The sequence below is a fragment of the Varroa jacobsoni genome, unplaced genomic scaffold (assembly GCF_002532875.2).
Source record: "Varroa jacobsoni isolate VJ856 unplaced genomic scaffold, vjacob_1.0 scaffold_240, whole genome shotgun sequence".
Classification (NCBI taxonomy): Eukaryota; Metazoa; Arthropoda; class Arachnida; order Mesostigmata; family Varroidae; genus Varroa; species Varroa jacobsoni.
In genome coordinates, this window is record NW_019213142.1 from 36356 (window position 1) to 53321 (window position 16966).

The 16966-nt window shown below is 40.9% G+C and overlaps 1 protein-coding gene across 2 annotated transcripts in view; it reads right to left on the minus strand.

Moving 5' to 3' along the window:
* The window catches only part of LOC111273955 (uncharacterized), a 76537-nt gene that overhangs the window by 30849 nt on the left and 28722 nt on the right, over positions 1-16966 (minus strand). For both annotated transcript variants that reach the window (XM_086967470.1, XM_022855991.2), the window contains 2 exons: positions 2822-3144; positions 286-393 (listed from right to left, as the gene is read on the minus strand). In XM_086967470.1, coding sequence (XP_086823596.1) covers positions 286-393; positions 2822-2960 — 247 coding nt within the window. In that variant the 5' untranslated portion in view covers positions 2961-3144. The remainder of the gene's footprint in view (positions 1-285; positions 394-2821; positions 3145-16966) is intronic.

The window sequence follows — 16966 nt, forward strand, 5'->3', positions numbered from 1 at the left end:
ATATATGCTAAATTTGTATCTACTGAACGGCAGAAAAATCTGTCTGTACGTGTAACTTGCCTGTATGCAAGTTTCCTTGATGGGACAGCCAAGTGTTGCACATATGGCCTCGGTCCCATTTTTGTACCAGGGGCCTCCCTGCAACTATCGCGCCGTTTAGGAGCATGCTTGTAGTCTTTTAATGTTAGTCGACGTCTCAGAATCTTGAGGCGTTTGATATTCTCAAAGTCTGGTGAGGACGACATTCTCCGTTTTTCTGACCCTGCCTGTTCTGTCATCACTTACCGAGTATTTGTCCTGCGACGGTTCGCCCGTCCTCCCCAAGAATAGCGTTCCGGGCATCATAGGTGTCGGTGAATTGCACGAATGCGTAGCCCTTATGCATTGAAATTCCTATAGAAGCAACCAGTAAAATAAGGCGCATACTTATGTAAAAAGTACTACGAAGCATCGATTTGGATTCTGCTAATTGATGCTATCTATTTTTTAGTATTGTTCTATTGGATTTATATATTTTTTTTGTTTGTATTATTAAGTCTATTTTTACGATCAGAGAGGGCAAAGTATAAGCTTAACGAGTGCCTTAGCTTGTTTCATTCCCGATTCATGGTGGGGCTTCGTCCAACAGCAGGACAAAAGTATATTGCAGTCCTTTCAGAAGACAACGCGCTACCGCTATTTAAATATTCCATTAAGGTCACAGTAGTTTGGCTCAATTTTTAGCTCTTCCTGAGAAGCTATTCTAGCCATTATATTATTTTTTTTAAATCTTATTTTTCAGCTCCAAATGTCAATATTAGGTATACGTCTTTAGCTAAGTTCATTCTGGTACCGTTTATCCCAATTTAATGGCCTTAGCACCATCATATTTACATTGCTGATATGGTTCTCTATTTATGCTCATTTAGAGCATTGGAGCATGTGTGTACCATATACACATGGCATATGCTTCCAAAAACACTTCATGCATATAGTCGTTTCAACGTTCTTCGAGTCATTCATTACGCCAACTGATCGGTTTTTTTTTTTACAAAAGACTACATATTTATACTTTTCTGGATTCTATACCTTCTCAATGAAACGATTCATGTTTAAAATCTGTTGAAACATCCGGGTGACTGTACCTTCAGGTTTTAATAATAAAGAGCACCTTCAAATGAAATTTATCGGGCGCACACTTGCATCTAAGTTGACGAGTAAAACATAACAAGAAGTAAAATATCTGAAACCAAGCCTCAAAGCAAGAGACGAAAGTGAAAATATTAAAATTGATTGAACTTTTTGCGTGGATTCGCTCAAGTCAGTTTAGTGCGTACCCCCGTCGCCTGTAAGTGTAAACACTGTCAGAAGGACTTGGCACATTTCAACGAAAGCTAGCGGAAACTGGCGCGATGTGCAGGAAAGCATCTCGAAAAGAATCAAGCAGATTTTCCAGCCGTTGAATGTATCTAAGTAAAAACAACCACGACAGTTATCCGCAGATGTCTGTAAAGTCACAAACGGATGGCGCGATACGGGCAATCGTCATTGTCCGTTGTACACAGAGACGTAACCCCTCCCCCTTCCTGGCATCTTTCTAAGTTCATGCAGGTATACGACCTAGACAAAAATGGTGCGGGCAAACATACTGAACTATTTCCGTCCAGCTAATGCTGCGTACTTCCCATCAAAGTGTGAAAAAAGTACCATAACATTGATGAAAAAGAGTCGCTAGTGTGGAACAGAGGCACGATATGAGGAATGACACCTGATAAGAAAAAAGCCTATTCAGCCTTTTAAGAATTGAGCGTCCAATTGAAAATTCCTCTGTGCTTTTTCTATAATAACAAGTAAGTTTGCTCGTATGCAGTAGCAATTAAAAACAAATTAAGTGAAAAAGTATACAGATAGATTTGTTAGTATAATCATCAAAGGCTTTTAATCGGAAGGATGTTTATGCGCCCTAACGATAATGCGTAGTTGTCCGGAGCAATTTTTCTCTTCGAATTGTATATTCCGCTTGTGTTTGGCCCGTTTCAGATATTGAGCAAATACTTTACGTTTCGACCGCATATAAAATTTGAACTCCACTTCCTAGTGTCCTACAGAAAGACCTATATAAAGCTAGCTGTATAATATGTTATCAAGTATCATATATTGTTCTTTCAAACGTGGTAAAAGAAAGTTTTGCTTAATTGGTTAAGTCAACAAGAACAAGAATGAAAAATGTGTAAAAAATTGTTCTTAATATACCATCATCATCATTATTATTGTCCGTAAGTACGTCGAGGCACCTATCATGCCTAAACCCTATTTTGTTCAATACGGCGATCACCGATTCCGCAGTTAGCTACGATCTACGAAATTGAGAGGACACACTGCTAAGCAACCCTGACTATGACGCACCTTCGAGGTTCCTATGAAATCTTCCACAATGATGTTAGCCTGCGTCTTTTCATTTTATGTGCAAACGGTTAAACGTGTTTTCATCACTGTTACGTTCTTCCATTGGAAATTATACACAAGGAACTTGAAAAATCCTTTGTAATTTCAACCACTTGCACCTAATATATAACTTCGGGTTTTATTTCGCCTTTTTTTTTTTAATACATATGAAGGTGTAGTGTTTTTATACGTGTTCACTGAAGCAACGAAAACCAGCATATGCAAGCTTGAATAGTGGGTAATAATACAATTTTTCTTATACGAATTCAGTTTAATGACTGGCGGCTTTGTTACCACATTGGTGAAATTGAACAACAGAAAACTAGCAGGCAGGCAGGCAGGCAGGCAGGCAGGCTACATTTGAATGCGTGCAATTTGCACTTATTGCTTTACTTACCGATAATCTTTCCATACTTCTTGAAGAGTCTTTCAACGTCTTCTTTCGACACAATATGCGTATTCAGGTTGCCAACAAAAATGCGCGAGTTGACTGCGGCTGGGTCTGACGAGTTGGTTTGATTTCCAACTCGAGTCATTCGGCCTCCGGATCCACCATGACCACCTCCGTGTCCTCCGCCTCCACTGCCGCCGCCGCCGCCGCCGTTACTGCCACCACTTCCATGGTGACTGTGAGCTGAGTGGCCGTGCCCTGCGGTGGCCTGGCTGCCCGGCAGGCCACCGAATAGCGGGCCGAACAGATCCAGAATTGCCCCTGGATGACTATAGGTCAACAACAACAGCAGTACAACACAACAACAACAGACGCACGAAACAGGAGAGCAGTACGTTGTTACGTCGAGTCTAATTACTTGCTCCAGCAATGCAAAAATATTTTCGTGGCTCTCCAAGAGGGCTATTTCGAAGAATATATGCGGTTAATAACAGGTTCTCAGCATCAAACTCAAAGATCTGTTAGGGCGACGTATGAATTAGTTAGAGCTAAGAAAGAAGCAGCGATCCAAATATACCCCTACTGCTAGACGCCGAGACAGGTCAGACGCGATATATTATTAGCTGTTTAAAAATTCGCCTAATTTTTCGAAGGTTTTAAAAAATCAGTCTTCGGCAACACATGACTCTGAATTAATTCTCCGAAAGACCGCTCTTTTACACTTTACATTACGATAGTAATGGTAGCAATAGCAGCACATCTCAGGGAAGTATTCCCAGTGATAGCCCATTTTTCGAAAAATTCATTGGACCAACTGCCTCGTGTACAAGAAAATGTCTCATATTTTATAGTTATGATACTGTTCGTACGTATCATTCCAAAAATAGCATTCAAATTACCGTATGAATCGTCCCATGAAAAAGAAAGGGACGAGATACAGACCACAGCTCCACAATGCAGTATCTTCTACACTGAGTGGCGAACAAAAGTCTTGGATGAGTTCAGCACGTTAATGAAGCTGTTTGAATCAAGATTGTCTTAAACTTAAAATGTCAAAGCCTATACGCGCGGTCCACATGCCTCAAGCCAGAGACATCATGTTTTCTTATTATAACTTAAGCCCAAGCGAAAGAACGAAAAGCATCGAACTGGTCATTATCTTCTCTGGCAGGTTCGACCACGTACCTGAACTCAAACAAAACTATGAGAGCCCTAAATAAAGGTTTAGAAAAAACGACGCAAAGAGTCGCGTAGCCTGGAAAGTCTCCTGATTTAACGCATCGAATTAGGACAGGTTAACTAACACAAACGGTTAGATTCGACCGGCGTAGTTGGTAATTTTGCCTTGCGCCTTTGCCGATTGGATCTACCATGTCAGTTTTGACTGCCAAATTACTTCCGGAGCTCTTGCTACTAGCTTACCGACAGATGCCTTCTCTCTATGTGCCAGTGTCACACCGTTGGCGCACATTAAACATGTGGAAGTTGTATCCATTTCATACAGGCGCAGCGGTAACTGATAACAGTGTTGAGTGGTACGTTTCATCTTCCGCATTATCGCGCTCAGGCACCATCACCGCGTACAAGTTATTTCCTTTTATGCATCAAAACACCCAACGCACACATCGCAATGTAAGCACGCGACCAATTCTTCTTGTGAACAAATAACACAACGCTTGGTCGTGTTTCGAGCAACTAGCCTTGATATCCTTTCGAATACAGGTTGCGCATGCGAGCCAACATCTATCGTCGAAATTATAAACGTTCTTGACTAGATTTCTTAAAATAGCTCGACTAATATAGAATCTTAGCTAGAAATTCCATCAAGATATTAAGAAGAAAATATTTTAGTATCTTGAAAAAATTGTTTATTGGCCTCGCTGTCATGTCTAACGTGATATGCTCTGGATTTTTAATTGTCAAATGCTAGCCGAATTCGAGCTGACGTGTTCCATTAAGAGACTCAAGTTTAATAAAGTTAAAGAAACTGGCCAACGACAGTCATGCAGCACGCTTCTCTAAGCTGAGTAAAGAAGAAACAGCAAGGACGAAATTATAGAATATTGTAGTTAACACAAACCTGACGTCATAAGTATGGCCCTATCTGTTTGGCAGTCACTGCCTTCGCCGTTCTATGGCGCAGGGACTTCATCCAGTAGCATTTATCAACCCTGGTTCACGTCAGCTGCTATCAACTACGTTTACGCCGAGTGTATAGTTACATCTTGCCATCTTGTAGTGGACGTCGCGCGTAGATATATGAACATGTAAATGTGCTCGTTTGTCCGGTGAGTGTGAATCAGAGATTTGGGACGGACGGAAAGAACGGGCAAGGAGAAGGCTGGGGAGGACTGCAGTTAATGATGGAACATGATTGAAGCCCTTAAGTTGTCGCTGCAACATAAGTATTACGCGAAATATGGTGCTAACTGTGCCGATTCAATTGTAAGGCACTGCTGCCTATCTAACAATGTATTGCCACATAACAGGGTAGAAGAACACAGGGGAGTTAGCCAACTCGGAAGGAGGCAAGTCGGTGTCGATAACATGAACAACACTGACCGAAGAAGGTTGGGGGGCGCGAGGCTCGATGTCGTCTAGCAGCTGGCTTCTCGCTACTATTATTCTTACTGTTACTGCTGCTATTAAACATCTGCTCAACCGACGGTTACGGCTCAAAGAGCTAGTCTGCAAACTCCTTTGCCCCCATCGTATTTCATGTCGAGACTACCACGCTTCTAAGTACCAAAGGCTGGTTATTATGTGGGTACCAACGCCGGTGGCGGTCTTAGTTGCGTTAGCAGCAGCCATTGCTGTCGTCGTAGCCGCGGCGACACCGACGACATCTTGAAACATGGAGGAACGACAGGACGTCGACGTCCTCACTGTCGTCGTATGGTGCTGATTACTTGTTGTAGATATAGTGCTAGTAATCAAGTATCATCATCACCATCATGATCGATTATTGGACTACACAGCACGTCAGAACCGTTATTGCAAGCATCTGCAAGAGAAAGGCCCGTGGATATTACAGAGACCTGCGAATGTAGCACGGATTAAGAACAATGGTTTTCAAATGTACATAGCTCTCATGTAATACGTATGAGAATGGTATGAAGCTAAAGTAGGGGTATGCTACGATTGTTTTCGGCTTAAATGAACCGTTTTACATTCAGTTGAATACGCATAAATGCAGAATAATCAGTACGAATGAAAGAAGTTATTTAGCGAACGGTGCTAGCCATTGTTACCGTTCAGCTTTGGCGTCGCGTGACCGAGCTGAAGAAACTGTTCATGTATAAATATTAAAAGCAATATATGCGATGCGAAACTGTAAGGAGATTGAAAATGGGTCACACAGCTGCACTATATTGCTATCACCTTCATATGTTACAAACCCGGCCGCAGCTCAACCCACTGGGAACTCGAGTTACATATGCACTAGACACGTAGAGGGTCCAATGAAATAAAATATCAGTCCTCTTTCGCATCTATATAATATGTTGCTATTTAATGTGTCTATTTGTCTTCGGCATTCTCCCCACGCTTCAGTCTGGCGAAAAGGAGCACGATAGGACAGTCAGTGTAGGAAGCCATCGGAATTAAGTACTTCTTGTATCTCTTGTAGACTCGATATAACACCAGTCACAATTGAAGCCGAAAGCAGTGCTCGCTTCCTATGTAGTAGATTTAATATAGCAGCACTAAGCAGAGAGCCAGTGTGCGTCGCGATTCGAAGGGACGGCCTTATTGAAAAGCCTTGCCGCACTGGTTAGTTTGGTAAATGAGCGAACGAACTCCAAAAGCCAGAGGAAACACCTTAAGCACATACCCATTTACCAAAAATAAGTCTAATGTAACCATAAATTAGTCGAAGGCAAGTCTCCCGCTACATGAAATAGGCATTTCTACCAAACGAGCGGAAGAACCGAATGAGCTTCCTGAGCAGCAATAGCAACAACAACGATAATTATTACAGCAAGACTGACAATGACCCTGAACGGGTCTGAAATTTTTTTTTCTGAAATGTCCTAAACGCCGCTCGTTCATGCACGTTAGTTGCTACCATTTCCGGTAAATACGCTTAATCTCAGTTTGGTTAAGCGGCTTTATTTGCACGCTTAGGTGCTGTTTACAGATAGATCACTACCGTACATTTGTATATATTTCCCATTCGAGAGTCAAAAGAAGTAATATGGTATTTATACTTGTCGACAAAATCTCAGTAGAAGTACACAGCAGCGGGCATCCTGGGAAATGCGATAATATCACTAAATCCATACAAATAGGCCTTCCTGCTTTCTGCCACATTTAACGCGGATCCACAACACTGTCAGCAATCTGTTTGAAATAATTCATCGAAAATCGAAACCAGAGGAATAGAGTCTGTTTCATAGGACCATATTTCAACGCTGCGACGTCGACGGCTGTAAAAAGTAAAAAAGTCATCGTTTGACGTGACCAACACCGCAGTTTAATGAATAAGTGTTAGAGAGAGTCAAAACCGTTGAAAACAATATGTTTATCCAGCGTTTATTGCGCTATACAGTAAGGCGTTTTTATAAATATAAAGGTTTTATAGCGTGCGCGCGCTCCTCTGTTAAACATTATTTTATTTTAGTCAAAGTTCTGGTTTTCAACGGAGAAGCCTGCAGATAATATTGCTAAAACTTTGAAATCCATAATCAGTTGGAACGGTAGTCATACGCTATAAAAGGGGAACATAAACATTCACAACTGAAAGTCTTCACTGCGCATTTTTAGTCATATATTACCGTCTGAAGGAAATTCGCAACGGTAAGGCTCTATTGATTTCTTCCTTTCTGTCGACAACAAACAATGACCTCATTATCCTAATGAGTATAAGCTTTTGCCTTTACTATATTACCTTACTCCAGCGGCACGGCGTGCGAACAGAGTTCATCTAGGCAGGATTATCAGGCCAACAACTCCAAAAGACGGTAGAGAGACGACTGAACTGATAACATGGCCAGTGAACCTCAACTAACATTGCCAGCACTAATAGCATTCCAGACACACATACACAATGCTAGAGAATACATGTGGGGGTGACTGGAAGGTGGCTACCTGTGGCCTTCTACCGATGCCGCTGCGCCATGAGCAGAGTCTTCGATACACATGTACACTTCGGCACGGGCAGTAGCAGCAGAATCATGACGCTATTTACGACACACGCAGACTTACATTAGCAAACGTCTAATTCCCAGTTCGTGACACGCGACAAGCATTCTAGCTCAAACACTTTTTGAAGCTCGTCAAATGCAGTACGGAAGGAAAAGAGCTTTTGGTGCTGCGAGTTAGCCTAATTTCGAATAAAAAGATGTTTTAATGTACATACACATATATTTTGATGCTTCCTAAAACAGTGTGGTTTTATGCTACAAATATTCACAAGGCACGAAAGTTATTAAAGCAGCCGGCTAAAGCAAAAAAATACCAGAAATTAGTATCACGAAAAATGGAAGCGGAAAATTAATCATCGTTTATGCAGAGCTGTAGTGAAATTATAATAAATTGAAAATTTATTTATCTAGCAATTTTCAAATGAAGTCCTGTTTCGTAATGAACTTGTTAAGAAATAGTAAAAATCCCTTTTCATGTATTACTGTTGAAATAATACCATCGTAGAATATGTTTCATGTACCCTACAGAGGTGTTAGTTACTAGGAAAACACAGTTTCATTCACGGCGAAAATGGCCTAATTATCATAGATAATTTTTAGTCTATTTGCTTTGGCTAACGCTTGGCTTGTTAACAGATTCACTAGCGCCCGGCCCTTAAAGAACTCACCCCTCTGTGACGCCAGTTTACGTGTTTACAATGATCTCTATTTTTGTTTCTGGATACAAATAATTCATGTGACAATTAAGAAATGAGCAGCTTAGACAAGACTAATGATGCAGACGTCTATGTATGGTTTCGGCGCTCGATATTATAGTTAAGCGGTAAGCGTAGCCTATCATGTTGGCTGTTCATTTTGTCCTGGCGCCATAATACCGCTAGACGCCCCAGCTTTGTGTGATCAGAAATCGTATTGGGGTTCTACTATGCAATCGACAATCGATGAAATTTAGTCATGACTGACGCACAATAAATGCTCCCGTCAGAGCTGATAAACATCTATATATTAGTCTATAAAGACCAGATTCACCAAATTCTTAGATGTCGTTTTTTTCTTATCATAATCGGTGGTTTATAAACTGTTTCGAAGTACATACCTATACCTACAGATAGGTGGTGTTTTTACCTCACTTGAACTAACCCCTTTTCTATAAAAACATTTTTTTTGGGTGACAGTATACTAATAATACATAATGGCAGATGTTTTATATATATTTCGTTTCATGTTTTCAAAGAAAAATCATGTAACGTTCAGATTTTCGAAAATCAAATATGCAGTGAAATTGTAAAATCGAGGTCGTAATAATCACTATATACCTATATTAAGCGTAATTTTTCGTATGCCAATAAATTTAAAAAATACACCTTTGCCGTTACTACTCATTGACATCAAGAAACAACATTGGGTTGTAACACAAATAGCCCGAATCCCTCGGGTACTAAATAATTTCATGATGTAGACGGGGATTTGCAATTTATTGTGCGTACATAGCGTTAGTGTTTAGTTGTTATTATATAATAAAGGTTATTAAAAAGCCCGTCTCGTGTCTACTCCGATCTATCAATGTGCAACAAAATATCAAATGGCTTACGACCGACCATAGATCTGTTGGAACCGGTAGCTCGTAGTTGGAATACGTAGTACTTGGTGCCGTCATGGCGACGAATGCGAGCACGTTGAGCATTTGTGTCTCTCCTAATTGGCCGCTACTTTACGGCTGTATCAGTTGTCTGCTGTACCATTCGTTCGTTCCCCCTTTTCTATTGGAGTTGCGCTGCCTTGCTTTTTCTGAGGACACCAGATTTCTAAGGAAGCGATTTATTACACTAAGCGATCACTCATTCAGTCGAATAGAAGCCACGTTATTTGTCATCTACTGGTCATATCTATCAGCAGCAAAGGCTGTAAGTTGTATTTCCAGTCTTTTCTGCTTTAAAGAGTAATATCTGCAGTACATGGGAAGGCGTGCTTTTGAAGGGTTGAAAATTGTATTCACTTTTTTAATTGAGGACTCGCTTACGAAGAAGTTGCACATAAGAAGGCCTGGATTAAAATGGCTAAATTGGCAGGACCAAATCGACAAAGGCGTACCGAACTTTCGATCTGTTCATAATGTGCAACTAGTTCAACATAAGTCGATAGGTGGACCTTATCGCTGTCTCTTCATATGTTCCTATGTCTATAGCTCCTAGATGGACGTGACCAGTGCTATCTGTTTCTTTTGGCGACCAACGAAAGCGTCTCCGGCACAAGCTTCGCTCACCACATCCAATCTTTCGTTGCCTTCTCTTTCCTCTTTCCCTGACCTGACTCTCTGTGCAGTTTGTGCCGCAGAAGCTGATGCAAAGGTTGCAGGAAAAAAGAAAAATGTATACACGAAGAAGTACAACAGCGGACGATCGTGTCATTCCCAGGGAAGAACGGTGTGAACTCAGCGCCGCATCATGCATTTTTGCCGTCCATCCCTAGATTTACTTGCAACATGTACACATGTTGGCAGGATGTGGCCTGCCGGCAGGCGTGAACGAAACGAAAACAGAATGTTGTCACCGCAATGTTCAAGACACGCGGAAGTGCTGTCTATGATCACCTGAAATCAAGCATCTCAGCGCCTGGGCACATATTGCCACTCTTACAGGCGCACAGGGTCGAAAAACCCAAGCATGCTGTCAGGACGACTTTAAACAATCAACAGGACGATCGAGATAGTCCTGAAGCATCTAAGTCATTGCAGATGTTAAGGGATGGCACCCAACAACAATACTAAACAAACGGATTTCACCACCATACGGGAAATATAAATTGTTGTAAAAAAATACCATTATTTTTGACTATTGTAATAACTGCGAAGAGATCCATAGAGTTCAGTTGAACATTATCACTATAATATGTCGACGAATAAGCTCAGAATGAATATTCACAACTCCGAATTTTAGAGCATAATACATCACTTATGTAAGACCTGTACTTAATAAAATAATTAAGTATCGACATAGCAATTTGTATCAGTGTATAATAATAATTATATTCAGAATTAGTACGTGTAGAATATGTAGGCTTTAAGCCGCTAGGTACAACTTATACTAGGCCTTGCATATTTCAATCACGGTGGAGTTTTCTTTAAGAGCTTGTGGTCCCAAAACCTGCTATAGAACGCCTCGCTCATGATCATTTGGGACATCGGTAGTGCACTAGTGAAGATTGATGGTTATATAACACGTTCAAACATTAAGGTGCCGGTAGCCAGAAAATAGAGTTCCACGATTGACCTTTGCAGTATCTAAAATGCGGATCGATCAATGAATACAACCTGTAATAACCTCTGTATGCCAGCAACATCAGCCGGTACCGTATCGCCGTTAGGCATCCCATCAGAAGGCTGGCTCCCAGTCTGTCTATGCCAGGGTTCGTGCCTAGACCACAACGTGTCGCTAAGATTAGTTATCCACTAAGCTATCACGAGGACGTGCGGCCTATAAATTGGTAACGAAAGACTACCATACTATAGCTTTTCAGCTCCCATTTTCTGATCAATTCACTCGCTCTCTTTTCGCTCTAGCCAGCAAGCCAGATATGATGGGGAGTAGCGTGGGGACATTTATAGCGCTTACAGCCGAGGCATCCCCATTTTGGCTCCAATATTATCAATAAGCTTCTTTATCTGCATGCGCATTTTTTTATTATTAATAATAAATTTGCTTATTATAATTACTATCGAGGGTGAAGAACGTAACGCTACGAACGATACAGGGAACCGACATGTTCATTTGCTTCCTATGAGAGGTTGATGACGCAACAACGAATCTAGCGGTAAAAGTAAAAGATGACAACAAACTGTTAGCCGAATGATGCTAATCATCATCATAAATGAAAACGCATCTCTAACGCATGCAGCGCATCGTATATGCATAAATTATTAAGAAACCGTTTGCATGTTACGTGACGCTTCGGGGGCAGCGAGTTAAGTCAAAGCAAGCAACAGTAGCACAAGGTAAATAGAGAAATGCAACGACCTTCCTATAATTTCCTGTGGTCCAAGGTCAAGAAGGTTTATATATTGGTTTTATCATGGATTTCCATATATTTCTGTTCATTTAATGCTATGATGAAGAAATACTGCCTTAGTAGTCGCTTCACTGCCGTACAGTCACAGAAGGTAGTGAGAAAATGAGCTAATAAGGAAGAAAAACGAGACAACGGCACAAAAGTCATTGCAGCGGTTCCTGAGCGATGCCAGATACTGTAATGATCAACGCGTAAACCTTCGCCGTAGAGTTAGTTTGAGCCAGGTCATTATTATTAATATAATGCATGCATGGTAGGAATTTCCGTTCGCTTCAGGTAAGACGATATGAAGGTCGACATTTACTCAAAGGAACCCTCAGGAGCCTTCTTAAGGCGACTATCACATTATCATTGATTAACTTACAACGAACGAACAGTATATCGGAATGATCTTATATATAAATCATTTATAAAATAATTGCATAGCTCAGAATCGTTCACCGGTTATTTAATTAACGTTTATTAATAAAAGATGCTTAGTGAAGTTTCTGTGGGTTGTTGTTGTAACTAGTTCAGGCTGCATATATATAAATTCTGGGAGAACTCAATGTAAATGAATTATATAATTGTTAATGGAAGTGAAAAATCACTAGATTATATAGAATTGCACCTTACCCACTAGCGGATTTTAACAGGCCTTTTAACAATACGTCGTCCTATGATGATAGACTTTATTTTAGCAACAACTTTGGCGATGTTTTCGGTTGAGTTGTAAGCTGTATTTCTTCGGGGGAATCGAACGCGTGTTTATATGTGAAGACTAATAACGAATATTCCACGAGACCGTTGTTGCTCACACTTCCGCCGGCTTAGACCGTGTGCAGACGAAAGTACAAAATCACGCATGGACTCCGTCAATAGTGACAACGACAGTTGTAGCCGTATACGCAGAGTGTAAAAATGCGTATTATTCGCATTTACATATGAAACATACATATATATATATATATATCTAGTTCTTTTTCACGACGGCTTAATTTTCATAAATCGGTTGGAGTTTACCTTGTCAGCAGAATGTCTTTACGTATGACTTACCTACGTCTAATTCCACCTCGATAACAACAAAGGTCAAAGTATTATGGTAAATCATTGCAGTGACAAATGCTCAGCACAAAATCTGATCACCATGGACGTATATACTTCAGAGTCTGTATAATATATTTGTATGCGTTAATCTACAACATGTTATTGCTGAAATTGGTAAGTGGCAAATGATTCTTCCCGCGATGATGTGTCTACAGTGTGTCACGGTAAAACGTATTGGTAAGTAGATTATTTAAATCATAGATCTTACTATATAGACACAGTTGTATGTTCGATTCAAAAACGAGCACTTCAGATACCGCACAGATCTATTTTTGTGATACGCTTTGATTATCCGCCTTTGCACGCCCTTAGCAAACGAAGTAGATTTCCATATTGGTTTTAATATGTTTCAACGTAAGCTCATACCCTTTATTGCCACGTTATATTTGGTCACTTCCTGATGTATACACATCTTTAGGAATCCTCTTCTGCGGTCCACGTATTTTATAAGGGCACGTATTATAGATTCTTTCACATCTAATCTCTTGTAATACTAATCGCAAGCATATGTCACTCCTTTCTTTATCCCATGCCATCTGGGCGTTTCACTACAGCTGGGCGTATATATATATATATGTGTGTGAAAATTATTTAACGTTTTCAACATGAGCAGATTCTTTGAGAATAGGGGAGGGCACCATAAGCAACTATGGAATATATTCGGTGATAAAATAATGCGTTTGTCAAACGCCGCAAAGGAGTAGTCTTAGCAGAATAACGATGCCGAGCGTCACACCTTGAATAACGTCTTCTGTTTGTTTTGCTTGCGTTACGCTGTATTCCGCCGACCTATCGATCTCACTCGTTTGTGGCCGCTGCAGCTATGTCCGTTTTGCGTGGCTAAGCTTTGGACGATCCTGTGCTGGCTGACGCAAGACCGCATTGTGATCCAATATAAGTTGGTTCGCCATAAGTCACCAGAGCAGACTACAAGTGCAGGCAGCTGCCGCGGTCTCATCAACACATCGTTATGTCCCCTCCTTCGTCGCGCCATTGTATCCATTTGCCTTTCACTCTAACCTCACTCCCCAATGGTTCAACAGCCATTCCCTTCGAAGCCCACAATTTCAACGTTAGGTGTCTGTTAAGGCCAAACACTACCATAAACATGCGTCTTACAGGCTTAATCCTTGTACCTAAAGTGCTGTCCAGCTTTAACCTTCTAGGCTCGCTTCCTTTTTATTCGCAGATACCGGTAGCTTCTATGTACGCAGATTCACGTTACCACGTCAAGACGATGCTTTATATTTTCTATTCTTGCTCTATTCGTGCGTGCGTTATACCAGAAGCAAATAGTATATATTACGCAGTACCTAAAAGTAGCGTCAGGCGGCACATCCAGCTGAAGGACACGTACACTTTAACATAATTACAGCTTGGGTCGTTCGACTGGTATGTACGACCAAAGCTTTTCTGAGATGCATTTTATCTATCAGCAGCATTAAGTCTTAAGCTTAGAGCTTAAGGTCGGTGTGTTTTAAGAAATTTTGAAAATCACACTAATTAACGAAGGCACAAAAGGATATTTCATTGTTACTTGGGATATTTGTCATAGTTGCGGTAAATATTGAAACAGACTTTGATTAAGTAGCACATAATGCACTTAAGAACATCGTTAACTACTAAAATACCAATAGAGCGGCTATTTCTAGGCATACGCAAAGCACTAGTTCATTGGCTAAACTGATCGATGTATCGTTTCAATCAAGTTTCTGTCGAGCTTTATATAATGCGAATGTTTGCGGGTTTGTATTAATAATTTTATCCAGTATCTTACGGTACGTAGTTTGCGTAAACAATTACACCAACATCGGTATCTTGTCCAGTAGCTCAACTGCAGCAGCTTACCGTGTGTAGCGAGCATTATCGCATTGACCCTCTGAGCCGATCCGGAGAGGTTAACGATAGTGCATACACTATCAGCGAGACTGCTTGTACTATCAGAAAGTGGGCGATTTCTTTGAGTAAAAAAAAACTCCCCCAATTCACAGCGGAAAGCCGATCGGCGAACATACTTTGAACTTGATTCCAATGGTGATCGGCTATAATGGCATCGTTTAGCGTATTCTATCGGAACGACCGGAAGGCAGCTTTTGCCTTGTAAGCTTGCATGCGTCTATTAATCTTTGAAACCAGCGTAAAGGTTGTGTTTTTTTGTTAACATGCTTAAGATTACAGTGCTAAGGCAGAAACAAAGAAAAGCCCCAGGTCAGTGGCAAAGGCGAGCGTCGTCCTGCGACAGCAAAAATAAAACCAAAGTACGGGAGCGAACTCGAACGTTTCGATGACTTCGCTGGTCTTTTTTACCTCCAATCGTTCCTTCTTTTTCGCTTTTCTTTCTACTCTTGAACGTCGATATCGATTTATCAGATTGCCGCAAAACATCCTCATCCTTGTAAGGATGAAGATATTATTGGATGAGCCCAGTGCCACGGCTCCGATCGGACCAATCAATTGTAATGACCTCCTCTTGTGGCCAGGACACATAGTTAGATGGCATTAACCAGTTAAGTCAGGTTCCTGTTCATTGCAGCGACGAGTATAGTCCTTTCCAAGTCAAATGTTTTTAAAGATGTTTTACAGCATAGGAAATACTAGTTATACCGCTACACACAACAAAACGTTTCCTATTCAAAGGATGGGTGAAGCATGCAGCGATGCCAGCGCTACTCTAAAGATTGATCAGCAATTCAGAGAATAGCGACAGCGGAGAGACAGCGCCCACTCTCGTAATAGTTATGGTGGTACCAGAAATAGGCCTTGCATGTTTCGTAGACGTGACCACTTCATCACACACACATCAGTAACACATCAGAGGGTTACTAAGGGTCAGCCCAAAATGACACACTTAAGTTCTGCGAAAGCTTCAATTCGAAGTCACAGTCCACTTAAACCTCACCACGGTGGTCCTTGTTATATAACCCGTATGCATATAATAGTTACAATATGGGGGCGAGGGGATAGAAAGGATATCTAAATTGCTCTTTTATGCTACTAAGTAGCATAAGAAAATCAATTTGTTGTGATATATTTCCTCTATAGTTACCGCAGTTAATAGGCGAACTTTTACTTAAGACAAACTGTAAATCCTCAAAAGCTATCTAATTTTCGCACAGATTGTCGTACGCACTTTAAATAAGTACAATGCTTTAATACCCGAAATGTTTTTCATTTTGTCTTAGTATTACGCGCTCCATGACTCGCTATACATACGTGGCTCGCATGTAACAGCAGATGATCCGATGCGACAAATGTTGGACTTATCAAATTCGTTATGACACATTTAAGCTAACGTTAAATTCAGCTTATTACCTTAAGAAATAGTCAACGCTACGCCATGTTGTGTTCGCTACGCCTAAATTGAGAACACGAATTCAACAGCGTCGTATTGATTTTGGCGTCTTTCTGCCTCAGCCAGAACGGTCTTCTCAGGTACAGCTTCGATTTGTAGAGATAGTAGGCAACGTCTAGGTCATCAGGCATGGGGCTACGTTTACTACGCTTTATCCTATGTCGCTTCATCATCATTCTTAATATTTGCGATGTCTGTATCATGTTCGATAGGCCGAGTAGTCAGATTGTATTAGACTGTTCTTTTCTTTTTGGGCTCTTTACTTCGCTTTAGATGATACGAGCTCTCTGTCATGTACTTCCAACAACTCTACGTACACGACTACATTTCACCTCCGTTCTTATTTAACGCTTCGTAATAACGGCAGCTAATCACCGTTCGAGCATTATCACGACATACATATATCGTCTACTTTCCGTGCAGTATTTTAAGCTTACTCGTTTTCTTTTCTTCACTCTACGAGTACAACTGCCTACACAGACACAGTGTACCTATATATTTATA